The sequence below is a fragment of the Haemaphysalis longicornis genome, unplaced genomic scaffold, assembly GCF_048455015.1.
Source record: "Haemaphysalis longicornis isolate Haplotype H1 unplaced genomic scaffold, Haemaphysalis longicornis Haplotype H1 scaffold_1, whole genome shotgun sequence".
In the NCBI taxonomy this organism is placed as follows: Eukaryota; Metazoa; Arthropoda; class Arachnida; order Ixodida; family Ixodidae; genus Haemaphysalis; species Haemaphysalis longicornis.
In genome coordinates, this window is record NW_027526203.1 from 168,462,045 (window position 1) to 168,486,253 (window position 24,209).

The following is a 24,209-nucleotide window of genomic DNA, read 5'->3' on the forward strand; positions in this document are numbered from 1 at the left end:
GGGCTCATATTTTTAAGCCAAGGGAAAATCTTTAGTTCTTGTCGCCAAAAGTCCGGGAGTACATCAAGCGGAGTTACATTCTGTGCTGGCCATAAAGGAGTATTCGAATGTGTTCCTTGATGTGTAGTTTGGTGTGAGGGCGGACGACAAGGAGCTGTGGTTTCTTGCGTGAACACTGGAGGCCACAGGCTTTAGGACATTGGGGTACTAGAAGTGAGATGACATGAGTTGGTGTGAGGGTCCTTTAATTTATGTAATTTCTAGCACACCCACAAGGCGCGCGCAGGGCCGCTAGACGGGCCGTGGGTGGAGCGCACAGTGGCGCGAGAGGTCACGTGACGCTATCACGTGGCATTCAGCGAGAATGCAGGGGGTAAACCCGTATATGCGCTCGGTAAGCACACCACCTGCCTTCCCCGTCTCCGCTTGGGCTTGTAGCTAAATCGGTAAGACAACGGGCTCTCGCTTTGGTACTCTATTAGTTCCAGGTTCGATTCCTGGCGGCGCCAGAGAATTCTTTTATTTGTTCTCAGGAGTTTTCTGTTGACACCGACGGTCGCGAAAGAATCCTTGGGGGGTAGAGGTAAAAAGCTTTGCTTTAAAAACGAAAATGATGTCATTGTAAGGGGCAATCCAAGTATTGTACAGGACGTGGAGATGAGGCAAAATTCGGAGCAACGATCATAGGATGAGTGAGTGCAAGATACGGCTGGATCTCAAATGAGAAATAAGGAAACTACCAAAAAATAGGAAAGCTAACATTGAATGAAAATTCTTCAGAACTAAATCGCGGTTTTAACCGGTGATAGCGAGAACAGCGTGGACATGCTAAACGACAAACTTACACCGGCAATAACGGAGTCAGCAGGAGCTGTAGGAGAAGCATATAGGAAAGAAACAGGAAAATTAACTTAGAAAACAGAGAAACTTATTACCTCGGAAACGTAAGAAGATGAAATTGTCGAGCACGGGGGATCAAATTGAATTTGCGGAGCTGTCGCAGCTCATTAACAGAAGTAAAGCGAATGACGTTCGTGCGCACAACATTGCAGCGATCGATGAAACACTCAAGGATGGAGGAAGCTTAAAGGCAACTAAGCTTGCTATTGCACAAGACAGAGCGAGGATGAACAGGGTAACAATACGAACAACATAGACGAGGTAATAAAAGTAGTGAAGCTATTCTACCCCAAGTTTTAGACCAGCGACGGTAGACCGGGGGAAACCACTGAGCCTACAAGCCATCTTGCGATGCCCCTTTAGTAACTTTAGAGGAAGTAGAAAACGCCCTCAAGGGCATGGGGGAAGGTTGCAGGTGCCCACAGCAAAAACCATGGATATTTTAGAGCAGGAAGGAGGTATTCCACTAGAAAATCTTGTTAACGTATTTCCCAAGGGGGTAAGTACTTTAAAGGGGCTCACAGCCTGGAGAAATGCCAGCATAATTCTGATTTACAAAAGCGGTACACCAAAGACCTTAAGAATTACAGAATTACAGACATCAGCCCCTTCAGTTGTACACAAGCTGTTTACCAAGTAATAGTTAGCCGCATAAGCGACGGCCTAGATTTCCAATAACCCCGGGAACAGGCTGGGTTTAGAAAACGATACTCTGCAATAGATATCCATGCTATAGAAAAATTCGCGTCGTATACTAAGCCCATTTACATGGCATTTATAGAATATAAAAAGGCGTTTGATGCAGTAAGCACCGAATCAGCGCATGGAAGCATTGAAAGACCATGAAATAGAGGAGACCTACATATGACTTTTAGACGACATATCAAGGAATGTACGGGCGGAATGAAGCTTCGGTGGGCGTTTCTTCTTCGGCGGGTGGTTTGCCGCTGGGTGCCACGGCGACTGCAGGTTAAGGGGCCTTGCCTCCTTCACCGAGTCCTCGTCCTTGCCCTTCGAAGCGCTCTCCGCATCTTCGGCGTCCATCACATACTCGGACTTATGGTCGCCGTCCCCTGGTCCGGCAACGTTCGCGTAAGTGCGGACGCACTCACTCTTGCTGTGGCCGAAGCGGCGGCAACGCCCGCACCGTGGGACGCGGCACTCCCGCCGAATGTGGCCACCACGGAGCAAGGTGGCCACTCAGGTGGCAGCGCAAACAAAGCGGTACCCGTCCGGGCACCACGACAAGGGCCTGCTCACCGGCGACGCGTCTACGGTGACGCCTGACTTCAGTCGTAGGGTGACCAGGCGTGTCGTCGAGAGCTGCGAAGTGCAGCAAGCACACGCCAGCGGTCACGGGTCACTTCGGTGACCTTCCCGTAAAGCGACAGGGCGCCTCGCACTTAGTCGTCTGGGGCGTTGTGGAGCACCCAGTGCAGCTTTAGGTGTACGGCCTGGCTCCGCGGATCGATGATAAGGCACCTCCGCCCCTTCACTGAGGCGGCCACCAGCTTCGCAGCTGCCTCGGATTCCTTGAACGTCACGGCCCACAGGTGGTTCTTCTGATATGCGCCCACGGCCACAACCTCGGGCAGCAAATTCAGACGCACCAGCGGGTCACGGAAATCTTCCACCTTGTATGGTCTGGCTTTCACGTCCGCGTGCAGAAAAATGGTGTTGAGAACAGATGGTCCGGATGACAAATGACGCAGAATAACTTGGTGTTCCTGGTTTTCAGAGTTGTCAAAAACAGAAGACATGGTACCGCGAGCCGATGGGCCCGCCAAAGCCGCCCCTTGAACGGAGCTCGTCATCCTGCGTCCGCACTGCGCAGCGGCCGGAAGCAGAATCGGCCATCCTGACAGGATGAGGGCTTGCTATACGCACTGCCGTCTGAGCCGTGCCGTAGCCGGGCATACCAAAAAGGACGTGCCCGAAGAGGGAGAGGGAAATGGTAAATGTGGGCATTGCAAGCCGCGCGGCAGCTGTTCTTACGCAGGGAAGGAAAAGAAAAAGACGTGTCAGAAGTGGGATTCGAACCCACGCCCGGAAGACCGGTCTGCGACCTGAACGCAGCGCCTTAGACCGCTCGGCCATCCTGACAGGATGAGGGCTTGCTATACGCACTGCCGTCTGAGCCGTGCCGTAGCCGGGCATAACAAAAAGGACGTGCCCGAAGAGGGAGAGGGAAATGGTAAAGGTGCGCATTGCAAGCCGCGCGGCAGCTGCTCTTACGGAGGGAAGGAAAAGAAAAAGACGTGTCAGAAGTAGGATTCGAACCCACGCCCGGAAGACCGGACTGCGACCTGAACGCAGCGCCTTAGACCGCTCGGCCATCCTGACTTTTTTTTTTATTTATTACCTTTTGCACACACGTAATACAAGTCACGGATAAATTAAAAACCGCCTGCCAAACTTTGGCTGACGGAAGGACTTAAAATAAACATCAAAAGTACACAACTCTTCCAAAACAGGAAGCCATTCAAGTTCGGGGTCCTGTAACTTGTACACTTCATACAAAAGCGTGACATTTTGAGAAAAATACTTGCTTACAGTGAGCGCATTCGGGTCCGCATGTCTCACAGCCATTCTGGACCTCCAAATGGCATGTAACCCTAGCGCCATTATCATATCATACGGGACTTCATCTTTGCGCTCAACCGGAAGGAACCGAATGCCATGCGCTGAAATGTGCAGGTCTTTTTTTTTAAGTTCTCTGTAAGACGTCCCAAAAAAATACGGCGTCCCAGCACTCCGTGAAAACATGTTCCACTGTTTCGGCTTTCGCACACAGCGTACACATGTTTGACAAACCAATAAACAGCCCCTTCTCCTCCATCCATGTTTTAACTGGCAGTGTTCCTGTATGTAACTTGAAAAAGAAAGTTTTCACGCATGCTGGGACTGCCATTTTTTTCACGCGGGATAACACATCCTGCCCAGGACCAGAACTAAACATTTCACGATAACGTGGTACGGGGAACAGCATCTCCCTCAAATTATTTGTAAGGGTTTTTCTCGAAACAGTGGCTAAATATTCTACTGAAAATCTCACAGTAAGAAAACGAAAAGACTCAACCACTTCCTTCATATAGCCTTTCACGGCACCACATCTATCACTTACAGAAGAAACAATATACATAGGCAAGGCATCTACTAATGTAATCTGCATTAAAGTGCGAAGAAATGGATCACGTGTATCACGCAGAAACATAAACCGGTTTACAAGCTGGCGAACAAATACATGACACAGGCCAACACCCCCATGCCTTACTCGGCGAAAAAGGTTACTCCGACTGGAACGCTCCCACACCGATGACGAGATAGAGACTGCGAATACTCTGTGCATTCGCTGCACGTGGACTCGTGAACAGTGAAGCACCTGCAGCACATACCACAGCTTTGCCAAAAGAAAGAGGTTGCATACCGTGGCTCGTGCGAAAACAGACAACGCGCGACCGCCCCACTTCGTTGTTTTTTCGCGCAGCTTCGCCGTCTCGGATTCCCAGTACTCGCCATCCTGATAGCGATCCAGCGGAACTCCGAGATAACACGCTGGTGTACGCGACGAAGACACGTTTTCAAATACAGATGGTGTTGACCCCCACTCCCCGTGAAAAAAACCCGCACACTTGGCCCAATTAACACAGCTGTTAGTAAGACTACAAAACTCCCTTGTTATCGATATGGCTGCGCTTACACTCTCCTCGTCTTCACAAAAAACCGCCACATCATCCGCGTATGTTAGTAACTTCACCTCGTATGTGTGTAACTGAAAACCACGTACTCCACTGTCATTAATTATTCTTAAACAAAATGGTTCCAAATAAATTGCAAACAGAAGAGGAGATGCTGGACATCCTTGTCGCACAGAAGACAGTACAGGAATACTTCCCGTGACATTCTTGTTGATTATAAGTTGCGTGCAGCAGCGAGAGTACGCCATACGCACTCCCTGTATAATCACATCACCAACATTTATATGCTCCAAAATACAAAAAAGAATCTCATGGCACACTCGATCGAACGCTTTTTCGAAATCAATCTGAAGCATAGCGACCCTTTTAAAAAACATATCACAACACTCCAGCACACTGCGCGCAACATGAACATTTGTTACTATACTCCTCCCCTTTATACCACAGGTCTGATGCGGCCCTACTACACTTGTTATAACACTCTGCACTCGTTGCGCTAAGATCTTCATAAGGATTTTATAATCTACATTGGCCAATGTAATCAGCCGGTACCCAGAAACCGACTGAAGTTTAACACGGTCTTCCGATTTGGGTATCAGGACGGTGTGTGTGCGACCAAACGACGGCGGAAGTACCTTGGACTCGTACGCCTCGCGAAAGACCATAAATAAAAACGGAGTTACTATATCCGAGAACCTTTTATAAAAATCCGCACCAAGCCCGTCAGGTCCTGGCGACTTACCTACTTTTAACTCCGATATTGCCGTCTGAATTTCGCCAAGCGATATCGGTCGTTCTAACTCCTCCCTCACATCGTCTCCCAACCTTGGCATGGCTGGAAGAAAGTCCCGCTTGAACTCATCAGTTTTTGGAACTGTGGGGCTAAACAAATCTGTGTAATGTTCTTGAAACGCACTTTTTATGTTCTCTTTGTCACTGGTAAGCGCGCCTCGCCAGTATATTTCCTCGATACCATTCCCTCTCGCGTACCGTGCTTCGTCTTTTATCGCTCGCTTTGTTGGCGCTTCGCCGGCCAAAAACACTTCGGCCCTCGCCCTCACGGTCGCTCCCCGATATCTTTCTATATCGATGGCTTCCAGCTTATTTTTAATAGTTCTAATATCTTCTTTGTATGCCCCAGGCATTTCGCTTTCGAGTTTTAACATGTGTTGCAGATTATTTCTGAGTTGGTTTTCCACTTCCCTCTCTTGCCGTTTAAGCACTGTCCCCCTCTCCATCGCTACCATTTTGCATTCCTGTTTGAATACCTCCCACCTTTCCCGCCAGCTGCTGATTTCGTCGTTTGTTTGTTTTTCTGCAATTTCCTGTACTCTATCCGTGAATGTGGTGTCTTGTAATAATTTTACATTAAATTTCCAAAGTTCCCAGCTGAACTTCTTACAATCCTCCCTCCTTTCCCCCAACAAAAATGAAACCAGGCAGTGGTCACTAAAAGAGACACTATCGACCACGTAGTTCTTGCACGCCGCAGCGAGCTCGACAGATACGTATGCACGATCCAGCCGCGCATGGCTCGTGCCCTGAAAGTGCGTGAATTTTAAAGCACGTCTGTTAACCGCACAGAGTGCTACATCGGCTAGTTCGCAGTCTTCAATAACTTCTGTCAAGACCCTTGCCCTCTGATCAATTGTTCGCGGCGACACATTTCTGTCTCTTCGTTCTAACACACGATTGAAGTCGCCCAATAAAATTACTCTTTCTTGCTTCTTTAAATAATCAGACAACCCTTCGAAAAAAACCGTCCTGTCCCTTGCAACATTTGGTGCATAGATACACACTGCACGAAAATCTACTCCACAGTAGTTGAAATCACAACACACAAGCCTGCCAGTTTCGCTCGAAATAACTGATCGTACACGAATACCAACTGAATTTCTAACCAAAATACAACACCCCCCAGAAGTTCCCACAGAATGACTCACGCAAACGCTGTAACGCCCACTAAAGGGCCTTATCATGCTCTCGGTGCTGCCTTCGCTTTCAATTTTTGTTTCTTGAATGGCCATTATATCTATTTCTTTGTCGTCAATAATCCTTCGCAGCTGATATTGCTTGCGCCTGGCCCCAAGCCCTCTTACGTTTAATGTAGAAATGCGAAGTGGCCTATTTAAAGTAGCCATTACATCGAATTAAAGCACACCAAGAGCATAAAAAACAAAGAGAAGCTCAACGAACCCTAGCCTCCAGTGTAGCGACGGCGGATATCCCAAGTATGTTGCCGTGCTCTTGTCCATAGTAGCTGCTCAACACTCCCCGGAGACGGCTGCTCGTTGCGCTGCACTGCACGGAGAACATCACTGGGCCTTATTGGCATTGCAGGGACGCAAAAGGGGCTTCACGTTAAGTGTCCGGTGGCTTCCTGGGCCGCTCCGCGTTGATGTTCGGCTTATGCCCGTCGAGCATGTGTCGGAGCTTTCGCCGGCGGCTCGTCACAGCTCGGCTCGGCGGTGCTGGCCTGTTTTTCTTCGACAGCATCCCTTGCACGCTTTGCAGAACCAGAAAGAACACCTGCCATCTCAACCTCTTCTTCTTCCTTGCTTTTATCTCCCTCCGACGCCAAGAGTGGTGCTTCGGCCAAGCCTGAACTGTCCGTGGGGATTTGGTTGCCCTGCACGTCCGGGGATTCGGCGGGAGTGCCACCTTCGGCGGGTGGTTCGGCGCTCGGTGCCACGGCGGCTGCAGGTTCAGGGGGCGTTGCCTCCTTCACCACGTCCTCGTCCTTGCCCTTCGGAGCGCTCTCCGCGTCTTCGGCATCCATCACGTACTCGGCCTTGTGGTCGTCATCCCCTGGTCCGGCAACGTTCGCGTAAGTGCGGACGCACTCGCTCTCGCTGTGGCCGAAGCGGCGGCAACGCCCGCACCGTGGGACGCGGCACTCCCCCCGAATGTGGCCACTCCGGTGGCAGCGCAAACAAAGCGGTACCCTTCCGGGCACCACGACAAGGGCCTGGTCACCGGCGATGCGTAGCTGATGCGGGATGTCGTCTACGGTGACGTCTGACTTCAGTCGTAGGGTGGCCAGGCGTGTCGTCGAGAGCTGCGAAGTGCAGCCCGGCACACGCCAGCGGTCACGGGTCACTTCGGTGACCTTCCCGTAAAGCGACAGGGCGCCTCGCACTTCGTCGTCTGGGACGTTGTGGAGCACCCAGTGCAGCTTTAGGCGTACGTCCTGGCTCCGCGGATCGATGATAAGGCACCTCCGCCCCTTCACTTGAAGTTCGGAGGCGGCAACCAGCTTCGCAGCTCCCTCGGCATCCTTGAACGTCACGGCCCACAGGTGGTTCATCTGATATGCGCCCAAGGCCACAACCTCGGGCAGCTAATTCAGACGCACCAGCGGGTCGCGGAAATCTTCCACCTTGTATGGCCTGGCTTTCACGTCCGCGTGCAGAAAAATGGTGTTCAGAACAGATGGTCCGGATGGCAAATGAGGCAGAATAACTTGATATTCCTGGTTTGCAGAGTTGTCAAAAACAGAAGACCAGGTACCGCGGGCCCATGTGCCCGCCAAAGCCGCCCCTTGAACGGAGCTCGCCATCCTGCGTTCGTACTGCGCAGCGGCCGGAAGCAGCCTCGGCCATCCTGACACGATGAGGGCTTGTTATACGCACTGCCGTCTGAGCCGTGCCGTAGCCGGGCATACCAAAAAGGACGTGCCCGAAGAGGGAGAGGGAAATGGTAAAGGTGTGCATTGCAAGCCGCGCGGCAGCTGTTCTTACGCAGGGAAGGAAAAGAAAAAGACGTGTCAGAAGTGGGATTCGAACCCACGCCCGGAAGACCGGACTGCGACCTGAACGCAGCGCCTTAGACCGCTCGGCCATCCTTTTTTTTTTTTTTTTCTTTATTGCCTGACTTGGCATAACACAAAAGTTACATGCTCAACCAACAGGTTGATGTAATAACACCCTGCCACACTTTAAGCAGGCAGTTAACATTTGTGCACTTTCATCACACATAAATCGTTCATGATTCTCGCTACATCATCATCACACCCCTGTGCTGCGTGCACTTCTCTAAGCTTACACACATTTTCAATGAAATAATTTACCACAGGCATAGCGTCCACGTCATTGTTACGTACTGCCATTCTGCTCCTCCAAATGGCGTGAAGGCCGAGCAGGAAAAAAACATCGTATGGTATGACATCGTCTTTTATGTCAAGGTAACGTATTCCATCTAGTGTTAGTGGAAGATCTTTGTGGAAGGTTCGTTGGAGAACATCCCAAAAAAACACCGCGTCCCAGCAATCCACAAAGACATGCTGTACATTTTCTGGCTTTTTACAAAGCCTACATTCGTAGCCCCATGGCAAATACATTCCCTTTTCATGCATCCATGTCAAAACTGGCAGGGTCTGTGTGTGTAACTTAAAGAAAAAGGTTTTTACCCCCCCTGTTACTGGCATACGCTTAACTCTTTTAAGGACGTTGTTAGTATGAGCTCCGCGGTAAAGCCCCCTGTACATAGGTTCCGGGCATAAAAGTTCAATAACATCACAATACAGACGTTTGCGCGTTACCTGAGACAAGTAGTCTAGTGTAAATCGTGCGTTCAAAAACCGGAAAGATGACACAACTTCGCGTAAGTACCCACTAACAGCGTATCGTTGGACACCTCTTGTTGACACAATAAAATTAGGCATTGCCGAGGACAATCTAACCTGAATGAATGTTCGTATAAATGGGTCACACTGGTCGCGTAGAAACAAAAACCTTGACACTAACTGTTTTACAAACAGATTAGGCAGTCCCAGGCCCCCACCTTGTAACTTTCTAAACAAGCTGCTGCGCTTTGTTCGTTCGAAAGACGATTGCCATACAAATACTGCAAACATCCGATGAAATCTCTGAATGTTTGCTCTCGTACAGAACAGTGCCTGCATGACGTACCATAATTTAGCAAAAAGAAACATGTTGCATATGGTCGCTCTCGCAAAAATGGATGCGTGACGGCCTGCCCATGCAGTTGTCTGTGCGCGCATTTCTTCTACTTTTTCCCTCCAGTACATGGTGTTCTCGCGGTATTTGTCGAAAGGAACCCCCAAATACTTTGTGGGCGTTGATGACCACAATACGTTATCATAAACGCGGGGCGTCTCGTGCCACTCACCATGCCAGATTCCATTACATTTGTCCAGGTTCACACTGCGGCCGGTTACTTCGCAGAACTCTTTTGTCAAAGATAAGGTGTTTGTTACGCTTAACTGGTCAATACAAAATACGGCCACATCATCTGCATACGCGAGCACTTTGACCTCGGTTGCTTCTAAAACAAACCCCTTGATTCTGCTACTTTGAATTATCTTTCTGCATAGTGGTTCCAAGTAAAGCGCGAACAGTAACGGTGACATTGGGCATCCTTGACGAACTGAAGCATTAACGTTTATTCTTTCAGTTAGTTCTTTGTTTATTATTACATTGGTCGAGCAGTTTTTGTATGCCATCTTTATTCCCTCAAATACCACCGACCCAACTTTAACGTGTTCTAAAACTGCAAATAAGATGTCATGAGATACCCTGTCGAAGGCCTTTTCCAAGTCAATTTGTAACATGGCCACGTTTCTGTGTTCGGCATCACAGCACTCCAGAACGCTCCGTGCGACGTGTATGTTAGTGCATATGCTTCTCCCTTTGATGCCACATGTCTGGTGTGGTCCGACCAAATTCTTCATGACAGACTGTAGCCGTTTCGCTAACACCTTCATAAATACTTTGTAATCGATGTTTGTTAAAGTGATGGGTCGGTAACCTGTCACTTTGCTTAACTTTTCTGCCTCTTCACTTTTCGGTATAAGTACCGTGTATCCGTTGCTGAAAGACGGTGGCAGACATCCTTTCACGTAACTTTCAGCGTAAACCGTGTGCAACAAAGTAGTTACTTCTGACTTAAACATTTTGAAAAAAGCGGCATTTAGTCCGTCAGGTCCAGGTGATTTTCCAGAGTTTAGCTCGGCCATCCTGACTTCTTTTTTTTTTTTCTTTATTGCCGTTTTGCCTGAAACGTTCACATTACACAAGTCATAATACAAACAATACACTCAAAATGGGTAAAATACCAATCACTAAAGCGGCAATGGTGTTTTTAAAATCGCTTTAGCGTGGCCAGATCATCGAGCACGGGAAGCCACTCAGGACGCTCGTTTAAAGTCCTGTACACTTCTCGTATGTAAGAAATATTTTCCACAAAATACTCTCTCGCTGGTCGAGCATCCACATCAGCATGTCTGTCTGCCATTCTAGTCCTCCATAAACTATGAAGGCTCAGTACCATAAACATGTCATAGGGAACACTTTCGGCCTTGTCCACGGGTAGGAAACGGATACCATAATAAGTGATTGGCAAGTCTTTTTTAAGTGTCCGCTGAAGTATGTCCCAGTGAAAGCGAGCATCAGAACAATCAAGAAAGATGTGTTCTGTTGTTTCTGGCTTATTACATATTCTGCAGTTGATGTTCCCGCCTACAAATATTCCTTTATCCTTAAGCCATGGTTTGACAGGGAGTGTGCCACTATGAAGTTGAAAAAAGAAGCTCTTGCTCGATGCCTTGATCGGCATCTTTTTGATCCGTTTTAAAACATCCTTGGCATTTCCTCAGTCATATATACAGCGATAAAGGGGAACAGGCAAAGAAACATCAATAATATCTTTGTACAATGTTCTTCGTGGAACAACACTTAAATACTGCAGAGAAAAACGGGCATTCAGAAATTTAAATGCCCACACTACTTCCCTAAGGAATCCGCGTATAGCCACCGGCTTTACAGCAACAGTCGAAATAACAAAATTAGGTAGGGCATCTCGCAACCTTATCTGAATTATTGCACGCAAAGTGGGATCAGCTTGATCTCTCAGAAAAAGAAACCTCGAAACGACCTGTCTCAAAAATAAATGAGTCAAACCCAATCCTCCACGCTTAAGAGAAAGAAATAAATTAGTGCGGCTTGTTCGTTCCCATTCAGAATGCCAAATAAATACCGCAAATACTCGGTGCAGTTTCTGCACACTTTTCCTTGACATGCACAGGGCTTGGAGCACATACCAAATCTTAGCAACTAAAAAAATGTTGCAGACGGTGGCTCGGGCGAACATTGACAAGTCCCTCCCGCCCCATTTCTGTGCTTTATTTCGAGTTTTCTCGGTTTCTTTGGCCCAGTACTCCGTCGGTTCTTTGTATTGATCCAGTGGTACACCCAGGTACTTGGCAGGTGTGGTGGTCCAATGTAATTTCTCAAAATACTCGGGTGTAGTATCCCAGGTACCGTGCCAAATACCTATAGATTTGTTCCAATTTATCGCACTTGCCGTAAGCTCGTAGAACCGTGATGCTTGTTTGACCGCTATGCTGACACTTTCTTTGTCACTGCAGATGATTGCTATGTCGTCAGCATACAATAGAATTTTAACTTCATTTTCGTGTATCCTAAATCCTTGTATTTTCTCGTCGTGTAAAATTTTCCGACAGAAAGGTTCAATGTATATGGCGAAAAGTAAGGCGCTTAAGGGGCATCCTTGTTTTACAGATGACTGAACATCCAAGCTTTGACCTAACCTTTTGTTTACTATGAGATTCGCAGAGCTATTCGCGTATGACATTTTCACACCTTGGAATATGACAGATCCTACGTTTACGTGTTCAAGGATAGCAAACATGATCTCATGGGCGACGCGGTCAAACGCCTTTTGCAAGTCTAATTGCAGTATGGCCGCACGCCCTCCTAGCACATCAACGCACTCGAGGACGCTTCTGACCAGGTGGACGTTTGTCATTATCGTCCGTCCTTTTATTCCACATGTTTGATGTGGTCCAACAATTTCCTTCATTACACTCTGCAATCTGCTCGCTAGAACCTTCATAAATATTTTATAGTCAACGTTTGTTAGACTAATTGGCCGATATGCTTCTACAGATAATAATTGGGTAGGATCATCAGTCTTTGGGATTAGAACTACATGCGTTTTTCTAAACGACGGAGGCATTTCTTTGTGTTCATACGCTTCATTAATAACTCGGTGCAACACCTGAGATACTTCACATTTAAAAAATTTATAAAATGTGGCACCTAGGCCATCTGGCCCTGGTGACTTCCCGGGTGTAAGCTCGTCTATAGCTCGTTCAATTTCCCCTGAGGTGATAGGAACTTCAAGGTTCGTTTTAACTTGTTCATCAAGCATGGGCATGAATGGAAGAAACTCTGTTTTAAACCCGTCTTTGATAAGCTTCGGCCGTCGCAGTAACTCCCCGTAGTACTCCTCAAATGCGCGTTGTATTGTTTCTCTATCTTCTGTGACGTCACCCGCATATCGCACCGCTTTTATTTCGTTTTGCGTCGCGTATCTCTTTTCTTCGCCAAGTGCCCGTTTCGTCGGCGTTTCGCCTAGCCACAGCTTCTCAGTCCTTGCCCGTATTATAGCGCCGTGGTATCTTTCCTGATCGATAAGTTCTAGTTGTCGTTTAACTTCTCGAATAGCCTCAGTGCTATCATTACACTGCGCTGCGCTTCTGCTCAGCAAGAAATCGAGCTGGCACTGTAATTCTTTCTCTTTCATTTTCTCGCTTTGACGCTTTGCGCACGCCATTTCAATCGCATGCATCTTAACCTCTTGTTTAAAAAGTTCCCACAATGGTATTACTTCATTTTCCTGTGCTTGAACGAGCTTCAGCATCTTTTCTTTAACTTTATCTGTAAATGTTTCTTCCTGCAAAAGTTTATCGTTAAACTTCCAGAGTTCCCAGTTGAATTTATGCTTTTTTGAAGCCCTCCCCAATGTGAACATCACTAAGCTATGATCGCTAAACGAGACGTGTTTAACTTCATAGTTGGTACACGCATGCGCAAGGTTGGCTGATATATATGCTCGATCTAATCGTGCATGGCTGTTATTTTGGTGGTGGGTATACTGCACGGGTCGTCCTTCTGACATAATACCGCCAATATCCTCTAAGCTGTGTTCGGTTACAATAGTGTTTAGTAATTCAGCGCTCGCATCACGGACTGTGGCAGTTCCTGCTCTATCTTTCGCATGGCAAACACAATTGTAGTCACCAAACACAAGAACATTTTTGTCATCATCGAGGTAACACTCAATGCGCTCAAAAAACACTTTACGTTCAGTTGCTTTGTTAGGCGCATAAAGGCATATAGCTCGGAAACTTAAGCCAGAAAAAGTAAAGTCACAGACAATAAGCCGTCCAGTTTCACATGAAACTACATTTTCAATCACAATGCCCATCGATTTGTTAAGGAAAAGGGCACAGCCACCAGATAGACCAACTGCATGGGATATGCAAACATAATATCGGGACGTAAATGATAGGACCATCCGCTCCGTTTGCTCTTCGTTGTCTATTTTTGTTTCCTGTACCGCAATGATGTCCAGATTATTTTCCATGCAGAGCCTACTTAGCTGATATTGCCGCTTTTTTGCGCATAGCCCTCTTACGTTTATTGTGGCTACACGCATTGTTGTCTCTAGATTTAGGGCCATTTATGTACGTACGAGAGCAAACGGTTCGGTCATGCCCCTTTTAAAAGCACCAAAAAACACAATAATGCTCATTGGGAAAAGCAAGTTTCCCATGTAGCGCTGCAATCGTGTTCGTGAAAAAAAAGAAACCATACCTCAGAAGGACGGCCTCTAGTAATTTTCGTTATCAAGTCCCATCACGCAGCGCACCACAAGCACAGCAATTGTTTCTACGTCGTCGGTTCGTTCAACTGTCTCCGGTCTGGTGGAACGTTCGGTTTCGGCTTGAAGGATGGACGACGCACGACCGTCGATTTCGGTGGTGGTTCACCGGATGCCGCCGCCTCGTTTTCACGTTCTCCTTCCTCGTTGCTTCCGTGTGGTCTTTTCTCAACACTGTTGCTGGTGCGTAGTTTGCTGGCGTCCAGGCTTGTGTCCATGATTTCTACACTCTCTGCTGGGGTATCCCACGTTGCCGGCGCAGGGGCGTTTCCACCTCCCTTCGCGCTTGCGTCAGGTAATGGTGGAAATTCGGGCGAACATTTCTGTGCACCGCCACCACGTGCATTCAGGTTTTCATCAGATTCTGGCGGTTTATCTGGCTCTGTCACCGGTGTATCTTGGTCTTGCAATCCTTTGGCGGCCTCCTCAGCGTCGTCTTCATCCATTAGGAGCTCGGACTTGTCCGAGCTCCCACCCGGTGCTGCCACATTTGCGTAAGTTTTCAAACACGCCTCCTCCGTGTGACCGTAACGCCGGCAGCGTGAGCACCGTGGTACGCGGCACTCGCGCCGAACGTGTCCCTGTAGTTGACACCGAAGACACAGCGGTGCCCTTCCTGGAACAATCACAAGTGCCATGTCGCCGCCTACGCGTAACTGGTGCGGTATGTCGTCCGGTGTCAGGCCCACTTTGAGCTTCAAGGTCACAAATCGAGTCGTCGAGCCTTTGTCGGTGACGCCGAAAACACGCCACCGCTCTCTTGAGATGTCCGTCACTTTGCCATAGGGCAGAAACGCCGTGCGGACCTCATCGTCGGGCACCCCATGTAGAAGCCAATGGAGCTTAATCCTTACGTCGTGGTTGTGCGGGTCGATCACTAGACACTTCCGCTGCTTGACTTTCACATCGTCGGCCGCAAGAATTTTCTTCACGGCATCGGCATTACTGAAGGTAACCGCCCATACGTGATTCATTTGGTACGCCCCCAGAGCGATAACGTCTGGGAGCAGCGCCAAATGAGTGAGCGTATCTCGGAAATCTTCTACGCGGAAAGGCCTGGCTTTCACGTCGCCGTGCAAAAAAACAGTGTTCAAAACAAACTTTCCTGTTGGCAGTTGAGGCAGCATAACTTGATAATCCTGGTTGTCAGTTCCCGAAGGCCTGTTTCCGCGGCCAAGCTCGGCCGCATTTACCGCTCCCGAGGAGCCAGACATCCTGCGTCCGTACGCAAGCGCAGCCGGAAGCAGAATCCGGCCATCCTGACAGGTTGAGGGCTTGTTATACGCACTGCCGTCTGAGCCGTGCCGTAGCCGGGCATACCAAAAAGGACGTGCCCGAAGAGGGAGAGGGAAATGGTAAAGGTGTGCATTGCAAGCCGCGCGGCAGCTGTTCTTACGCAGGGAAGGAAAAGAAAAAGACGTGTCAGAAGTGGGATTCGAACCCACGCCCGGAAGACCGGACTGCGACCTGAACGCAGCGCCTTAGACCGCTCGGCCATCCTGACAGGTTGAGGGCTTTTTATACGCACTGCCGTCTGAGCCGTGCCGTAGCCGGGCATACCAAAAAGGACGCGCCCGAAGAGGGAAATGGTAAAGGTGTGCATTGCAAGCCGCGCGGCAGCTGTTCTTACGCAGGGAAGGAAAAGAAAAAGACGTGTCAGAAGTGGGATTCGAACCCACGCCCGGAAGACCGGACTGCGACCTGAACGCAGCGCCTTAGACCGCTCGGCCATCCTGACAATATAAGGGCTTGCTATACGCACTGCCGTCTGAGCCGTGCCGTAGCCGGGCATACAAAAAGGACGTGCCCGAAGAGGGAGAGGGAAATGGTAAAGGTGTGCATTGCAAGCCGCGCGGCAGCTGTTCTTACGGAGGGAAGGAAAAGAAAAAGACGTGTCAGAAGTGGGATTCGAACCCACGCCCGGAAGACCGGACTGCGACCTGAACGCAGCGCCTTAGACCGCTCGGCCATCCTGACTTTTTTTTTTTCTTTCTTTAATGCCGGTTTTCGGCAGTGCAACACAACATAAAGGTACTACAGAAAACACACAATCTAAAAAAAGGCCGCCATGCCATGGTGGACTGGCGTTGTCATTTAAAATTCCCTAAGCATGGCGAGGGGTTCCCCCCTTGGCAACCACTCAGGAACAGAAAACTTCGCTCTCTGAATTTCAATGAACTTGGAAACAGTTTCGCGGAAATGTTGTCGCGTCGGCCGCGCGTCTACATCACAGTTGAGCCATGCCATGCGCGACCGCCAAATACTGTGCAGGCCCAACAACATGACGAGATCGTACGGCACCCCATCCTCTCTCTCGATACATAAAAACCGTATTCCATGGGGGTTCAGTGGAAAGTCCTTTCGCAGTGTCCTTTGGAGGACATCCCATAGAAACACTGCTGCCCAACAATGGAGAAAGACATGCTCCACCGTTTCCGGTTGTTTGCAAATAGAGCAGTCAGTTCCCCATGGCATAGAAATCCCCTTACCCTCCATCCATGTTGCAACTGAAAGCGTGCCCGTGTGTAGTTTAAAGAAGAAAGACTTCGCTCCTGGTGATACTTCCATTCGCTTAACCCTTTTTAGAACATCTTGTCCTGGACCTGCACAGTATAAAACTCTATACATTGGTACAGGTATGACCACATCGCATACATCCTTATATAATTTTTTCCGCGTGACATTAGCCAAATATTGCATCGAAAATCGAGCAAACAAAAAACGGGATGACACAACAATCTCTTTAAAGTATCCATAGATTCCCCCTGTCATACTACTCGTGGAAACTACGAATTCGGGCAAAGCCCGCATTAGCCGCACTTGAAGTACTGTGCGCAGAAAAGGGTCTTGAACGTCCCGCAAAAACAGAAATCGATTTACAAGCTGTCTTACAAAAAGGTGCGTCAGCCCTAAAAGCCACCATCGCGGGTTCGTCGAAACAAATTCATTCGACTGGTCCTCTCCCAAGTAGAAGCCCACACAAATACAGCGAACACGCGGTGAAGTCGTTGTATATTCACCCGAGAACAATGCAGCGCTTGCATAACATACCATAATTTGCTAGCCAGAAAAATGTTGCACACAGTTGCCCTAGCAAACATAGACAAACCATTGGCTCTCCATTTATTCGCTTTCTCACGCAGCTCCCGAGCTTGCGCACGCCAGTAGGGCTCGCTGTCTCTGTAAAACTCCAGTGGAATACCCAAGTATTTCACTGGATACTCGGCCATCCTGACAATATAAGGGCTTGCTATACGCACTGCCGTCTGAGCCGTGCCGTAGCCGGGCATACCAAAAAGGACGTGCCCGAAGAGGGAGAGGGAAATGGTAAAGGTGTGCATTGCAAGCCGCGCGGCAGCTGTTCTTACGCAGGGAAGGAAAAGAAAAAGACGTGTCAGAAGTGGGATTCGAACCCACGCCCGGAAGACCGGTCTGCGACCTGAACGCAGCGCCTTAGACCGCTCGGCCATCCTGACAGGTTGAGGGCTTGTTATACGCACTGCCGTCTGAGCCGTGCCGTAGCCGGGCATACCAAAAAGGACGTGCCCGAAGAGGGAGAGGGAAATGGTAAAGGTGTGCATTGCAAGCCGCGCGGCAGCTGTTCTTAGGCAGGGAAGGAAAAGAAAAAGACGTGTCAGAAGTGGGATTCGAACCCACGCCCGGAAGACCGGACTGCGACCTGAACGCAGCGCCTTAGACCGCTCGGCCATCCTGACTTTTTTTGGTAACACTAACTTTATTTACAAATATATACAGAGCCCGGCACACACCAGCGGTCACGGGTCACTTCGGTGAACTTCCCGTAAAGCAACAGGGCGCTTCGCACTTCGTCGTCTGGGATGTTGTGGAGCACGAAGTGCAGTTTTAGGCGTACGTCCCGGCTCCGCGGATCGAACATAAGGCACCTCGGCCCCTTCACTTGAAGTTCGGAGGCGGCAACCAGCTTCGCAGCTGGCTCGGCGTCCTTGAACGTCACGGCCCACAGGTGGTTCATCTTCAGACGTACCACCGGGTCACGGAAATCTTCCATCTTGCATGGCCTGGCTTTCACGTCCGCGTGCAGAAAAATGGTGTTCAGAACAGATGATCATGCTCCGGAAGCAAATGAGGTAGAATAACTTGGTATTCCTGGTTTGCAGAGTTGTCAAAAACAGACGACCTGGTACCGCGGGCCGATGGGCCCGCCAAAGCCGCCCTTTATCGGAGCTCGCCATCCTGCGTCCGCACTGCGCAGCGGCTGGAAGCAGAATCTGCCATCCTAACTGTACGAGGGCAAGATTGGAGTTGTGCCATGATACCCGTGCCGAAGCCGGGTATTCCAAAAAAAAATGAAGGAAGCTCACTCTAACGCGTAACACTTGAAAATAGCGAAGCTGTACGCAACTTTCACAACCATCACGAAGGTTTTATTCCACGATTGCAGACGATTTGCTTCTTCTTTGCTGCCGCAACTACGTTTACTCTACCATTCTTGCTATAAACATGAGCTTCTTTTATTTTATTTTTTTTGGAAGTGATAATTATTGGATACCACCGTGGAGGGGCGTGCGCTATGACGTGTCTTTCTCGGTCCGAGCAACTGTTGCCACGATTACGGCGACCGCTTGAGTTTTTTGCCAATCTTGGGCAATCCGCCTAAGTGGGTATGCTTGGCTTGAAAACGCAACCGGGCGCGAACCCACGCCCGTAAGACCAGAGTGGTATCTGAACGCAACACCTTAAACCACTCGGCCATCCTGACGGCTCGAAAGAGCGGGCAAAGATGTGCCATGCCAACTGCGTCGCATCCGTGCTTTACAAATCGTGGTGCCCGTAGGCTGTGGCGATGCCTGTTTTCACGCTTTTGACATTTAATAAGGAACAGCTGGTAGGGTTAGGGCTATGTTTGCATTCAAGACACTGTAATATACCGATGTAGGTTAGCACCTCTGTGCTCCCGAACGCAACACAAGCGCGACGTTCTCTACAACTCGAATCAGGATAGCCAAAAGTGGTACACACTCGTAGAGGTGTCACGGAGAACGATGTTCGAAGCGGCTAATAAACTCGATCCTTTCAGTTAGTCAAAAAGTTGAATCAATCAATCAATCAATCAATCAATCAATCAATCAATCAATCAATCAATCAATCAATCAATCAATCAATCAACAGTAGCACAGACCTGCGGTGGTGTACTGGCCAACGCTTTATAAAAGGAATGTACGCTGCTTTGGAACGGTATTCTGGGTTTTGTGCAGCCAAACCGTCTCTGATTTTTACTCCGGTCTCTGCAGGAAAAATGGAAAGGTTGCTTTTTTTCAACGCGCAGGAGTCAGGTAAGTACAGTCGTCCACAGTCTTAGCTGGAGAAACGCTTTACCCACTAATCGTCGCCTCCTGCATTGGTGTAAGGTAATTTAATCACAACTGCTGCATTTCCTGCAATTCATGGGTACACCTAAGTCCTCCACATTCCTTCGAAGAGTTTTTCAAGGGAATTCTTGAGATATTCTAGTCTAAAGTAAAATCTCATGCGCCAGCGAGGCCTGTGGACGACCGTACCAGCGTCGACAAACGTGAATAACAAGAGAAGCAACCACAGTCAATGCGCTCTTCAAGCATATACCATGTATATAACGCGGGACGGCGGACAAAGTGGGCATAATATGTGTTTCACTAAACGTACATGGTACGGCAGGTATTTAATAGAGGGGCTGCTCTTTGCTCTAACCTAGGTTTGAACTTGTTTGTGTACTCCTTTCTTGGTCCTCGTTTAAGCTCGGTTTTACGTGATATTGGCTTCTCTGTGTCTCGTATTTGTGCGATAGCGCTGTTGGACCCGGCCGCTTAGACGTAGATTCAGTGACCGCCCCCTTGATTGCTTGCACCGCAGTTTCAGCACACTTCTGATCGACTGACTCAAAGCCCTTGGTGAGAAAACATCGAATAAATCAATCGGCTTGACATCGAACGGTCCAGCGTCTTGGGGCCAGTGCAACCGAATGGGTACACACGAGCTAAGTGGCCCTGCCCGGTCAACATTTGTTAAAGTGCAACGCAGGTAAATCGACGCAAACTGACCATGACAGTGTGCCTATAACGAGACCGATGCAACTTGTAATGGCCAAGTCCATTGCGCGTGGTGGGGCCATTGCATTTTAAGACAATTGACACAATTATTTGTCCCGAACTTCTCGCAGCGTCAGCTGTCAGGACAGTAATCGCCGAGAGATGGCCGCCGTACTTGAGTCGCCAGAGATGATCCCCACTCGCTTAGCTGGTCACGGCACGTGTCCTCTCATGGTTTTAGGCAAGGAGCTTTCTTGCACCCCACTATCGGGATGAACTTTGAGATGGCCGTAAGATCCACCACAGTATCAAAATTTGCTTCTGGGTTCTGGGAGGCGCGTGTCCCCACAGGCAGTTATCCGCTAAGAAAAAATTGTGAATTTGTCTCAGACGAGATCGAGAGCAATAGAGACAGTTCCAGACGGGCGCGTTCCCTAGCTAAAACATATTGTAGCGTGGCGGTAGATGGAAGGCGACACGAACCATGAAGATGCGAGCGATGTATTTACAAGTATTTACAATTCAGCTATCAGCGGGCTCGAGTAAGTCCACGCGTCCCACACATCTTCGTCGGAGCAGTAGAACACAGCCCTATGTAACATTTCCTTCTTCGTCATCACATTGTGACAATATTAAAAAAAAATGTGCCCGGCTCGATATGTAGACACCTGTCCACAACGCAATTAGAAACCCACACATTACAGCCCATATTGGGAATGCCAGAACATAACGACTGTCCTCAAAATCAAACCCTCCAATGTGGAGCAATGGGAAGCACTGTAGGGCAGCACCTGTTGCGGAGACCAGATGGGTTCGGTGCAGCGGGCACGCAAGGCAGCAGAGGCCCTTGGATCATTGGACCAAGGGTATACTTTCGCTGCTGAACATTGTTGGCGGCTGAATCATCACCGCAGAAGACGACACAATACCGCACAACCTTGTGCAATATGGATCAATAGATATTTTTCTCAATTCAGTCCAAAAATAACCAACAATAAATCGACACAATGTACTCATGATCGCCAGTGCTTTCACCGTCTAACACTACATATGCATGCTAAAGCATCATGCAAAACTCAGAAACAGAGTTTGTAGAAAAGCTGTGCTGAACCCGTAATTTTCGCAATTTTCAGCGCCCTTATGTGGTTGTCCCTGAACTTTTAAGTGCGAATGCACTTTATAAGCGACCCCAAACCTTCCACCGCCGGCGGCGGCGGCGGCGTCCGCAGTCCTACTCTCCCTAGCAACGGCGTGGAGCGGAGAGGAGCGTCGGTAGCAACGGCGCGGTGACGTCACTTCACCACGTGACCGCGCTCGGCCGTGGCTGCGCGGGTGCGCGCCGCTCCCCGCACCGCTCCTCGCGCCGTGACGTCATGGTATGACGTCACAGCGCGCCTCCTCTCCCCAGCAGCTGCCGCACGCCTCTCTCTCCACCGTGACGTCACACTCTCTCCTCTCCCCCTCGCTCGGCTGCAGCTGCCGTGCGCCGCTGTCCCTCTCCCCTTGCGCTCGCCTCCTCTCTCAGCCACCTGGCTCGGCGCGCTCGGTGCGGCGTACCCCCCTATATATGCAGCGATAAACTGCCAGACCTCCGTGGGTCGGCTCGCGCGCGCTCACGGGCGAATCCCAACGGATTTTAACTTTACTCCCCCACATAGCATCACCCCGTGCATTCGCACTTAACCATGTTCACCCTCGGGGAAATGCTTGGGAGTTTTTTTGGTCAATGTGCAATTTCCTCGCTTTGCTCCCTCCTGCCAATAAACGTCCCGAAGCTCGTCCCAATCCACCTTTGTGCGGTAGGCCCTGATCATTGTCACTCATAGTTCGAAGAATTTATCAATCCGCTTGACACATTTTTCTAATGTTCAGGGGATATAACGCATAGCAATCGCGCTCATAGGGACGTCATACAGACACGTCACATCTATGAATGCTGAGGTGGCAGGGCGATGGTCAGGTAAACGAAATCTGCTATTTAGCTTCTCAGCGTATATAGGTTGGGTTGGTACGTCTGGGTCGAAGGATCCAGCCTCACTGCGTCCTAGTCCTTTCTAGAGCGAGCGCGTAGATGAGCCATTACCCATAAACGCCACCTGGCGGCAAAGTCGCCAGAGCGAAAGACTGCGGAGCCAGAGAAACAATTGACGAAGACACTTGATAAGGCTGCTTACTTGCGGAAATGCGGAAGCATCATGTTTTATTTCAGGCAATGCAATCCTCTCGCTGTGTCAAACGGTATAGGTCTGTCACGATTGTGCCATCTTCTGCTGCGACAATGTCTTCGTAATCAGAGGGATATGGGCCTTTCATGTAATCTTTGCGTGGCAACGGTTGCAGTCGCGCCTGTTTGTGGCGATTTTGGCGGCACGAGTGTCTGCCACTTTGCTCGCCAGGCGGCATTTTTGCGTTCCCTTGCATCTTTTTTTGAGGCGTACTTCCGGGACCATCCACATTTCACAGCTGCCGCTGAGGTAGACGCTTCGGAGTCTGTCGCAGTAGAGACAGCCTTGACGGAAGAAACGTGTCCAGTGGTGCAGTTGTGTCCCATTATTATAACTGTGGCGATGCTTTTCCCATCGTATCGCTTTCTCCTTCTTTATGTTACTATGACTGTGAGGCTGGGGGGATCGCCCTTGTCAGCTCTGCATATATATATATCTGCCTTAACGTATACGTGTTTGCTACACTTGTAATTAGCGTGCTCAAAGTAGCACTCCATCGGTTTGGTCCTCTCTTACCATGGCCATAATCCCTTTCCCTTTGCGACATTTTCGTATTTTTCTTCTTTTCCTCTCCCTGGCCATTGTCAGCCCTACATATACACTATAAGCAATCCTGTGGCTCAGATTCACCGCAAATCACTGGATTGACCAAATCATGCAGCCAAAAATGAAACTCCGAAATATGACGATGCAGAGGATACGATTTGACTCAAAAGTTCGGTCTACGCTGTGGCATCACGCAGTGAAAGCCCGAGGTCCTGCATTGCGCAGTGCCACGGCGCAGAACAAATTTTTTCGTCCAACGGGCATGCACATTACTGCAATTCGACGGATTTTTGCTTTGCTGGCAGCATGGATTGGTCATTTGAGCGCATTATTGGGAATCTCAAACGCGGGATCGCCTTAGAGTGTACGTTATCATTGTAAACGTGCTATGCAACTTCTGTGATTACCATGCTCAAATGACTCCCGTAGGCCTCACTATACACATGTCGATAATAAAGGTTTTAGCTAGAAGGTCCCAACACGTTCACTAGGTCCACATTTTACTTGGTTAGAGCCAAGGATAGCCCGTGGTGTAGAAAATGTGGGCTCGATTCGCATCCCGTAGGCCCCGAATTGAAAGGGTCTTGATGTTGGTCGGGAGTCATCCGGGAGGAGGAGAAGTCTATAGCTTGTCGTCTACAGCCCAGCAAGCCATGTGAATTGTTGCGGTTTCGCTTTTCGGAATTCGAAACAATAATTATTCCCCGCAAAGCCACCCTGCGAAGCCCCCCGAACGCTCTCTCATACACGTTTACTCTCTTTCTCTCTCTCTCTCTCTCTCTCTCTCTCTCTCTCAAAGCAATTTAGTCCTCGCTTCTAATGATAATCAAATCAATAATTTATTCGCTCAAGCTACATCGCAAGCACATCCGTCGCGCTGTATCCTGTCTTGCTTTTTTTAGACCGAAAGCTCTACTACGCTACATTTTTCAAGGTCATTCATTGCGTCGCAATGTCCTTAAGCCGCCGGCGCGCAAGCTGCGCCTCTCGTAACGCTTCGCTTGCTCAGAGATTCGCCGCTGCGGTATCCCGTGGCTAGGCGAGGGAGAAACGGCTGCTTCGCCTCGTCGCCCAGCTGCGTCTGG

The 24,209-nt window shown here is 49.2% G+C and overlaps 1 protein-coding gene and 7 non-coding genes across 8 annotated transcripts; all 8 read right to left on the reverse strand.

Annotated features, from left to right (window-relative positions):
* Positions 1-2,919: 2,919 nt before the first annotated feature.
* Trnal-cag (transfer RNA leucine (anticodon CAG)) lies at positions 2,920-3,003 on the reverse strand. The gene has a single exon. It is a non-coding gene; the product is annotated as a tRNA-Leu (tRNA).
* Positions 3,004-3,159: 156 nt separating this feature from the next.
* On the reverse strand, positions 3,160-3,243 carry Trnal-cag (transfer RNA leucine (anticodon CAG)). The gene has a single exon. It is a non-coding gene; the product is annotated as a tRNA-Leu (tRNA).
* Positions 3,244-10,691: 7,448 nt separating this feature from the next.
* Positions 10,692-15,547, reverse strand: LOC144139214 (uncharacterized). Its single transcript, XM_077671637.1, has one exon. It carries the CDS (start codon positions 15,518-15,520, stop codon positions 14,315-14,317), a length of 1,206 nt encoding a protein of 401 aa, XP_077527763.1. The 5' UTR covers positions 15,521-15,547; the 3' UTR covers positions 10,692-14,314.
* A 179-nt stretch (positions 15,548-15,726) lies between these two features.
* Positions 15,727-15,810, reverse strand: Trnal-cag (transfer RNA leucine (anticodon CAG)). The gene has a single exon. It is a non-coding gene; the product is annotated as a tRNA-Leu (tRNA).
* Positions 15,811-15,960: 150 nt separating this feature from the next.
* Trnal-cag (transfer RNA leucine (anticodon CAG)) lies at positions 15,961-16,044 on the reverse strand. The gene has a single exon. It is a non-coding gene; the product is annotated as a tRNA-Leu (tRNA).
* Positions 16,045-16,199: 155 nt separating this feature from the next.
* Positions 16,200-16,283, reverse strand: Trnal-cag (transfer RNA leucine (anticodon CAG)). The gene has a single exon. It is a non-coding gene; the product is annotated as a tRNA-Leu (tRNA).
* A 1,415-nt stretch (positions 16,284-17,698) lies between these two features.
* Positions 17,699-17,782, reverse strand: Trnal-cag (transfer RNA leucine (anticodon CAG)). The gene has a single exon. It is a non-coding gene; the product is annotated as a tRNA-Leu (tRNA).
* A 156-nt stretch (positions 17,783-17,938) lies between these two features.
* Trnal-cag (transfer RNA leucine (anticodon CAG)) lies at positions 17,939-18,022 on the reverse strand. The gene has a single exon. It is a non-coding gene; the product is annotated as a tRNA-Leu (tRNA).
* Positions 18,023-24,209: the final 6,187 nt, after the last annotated feature.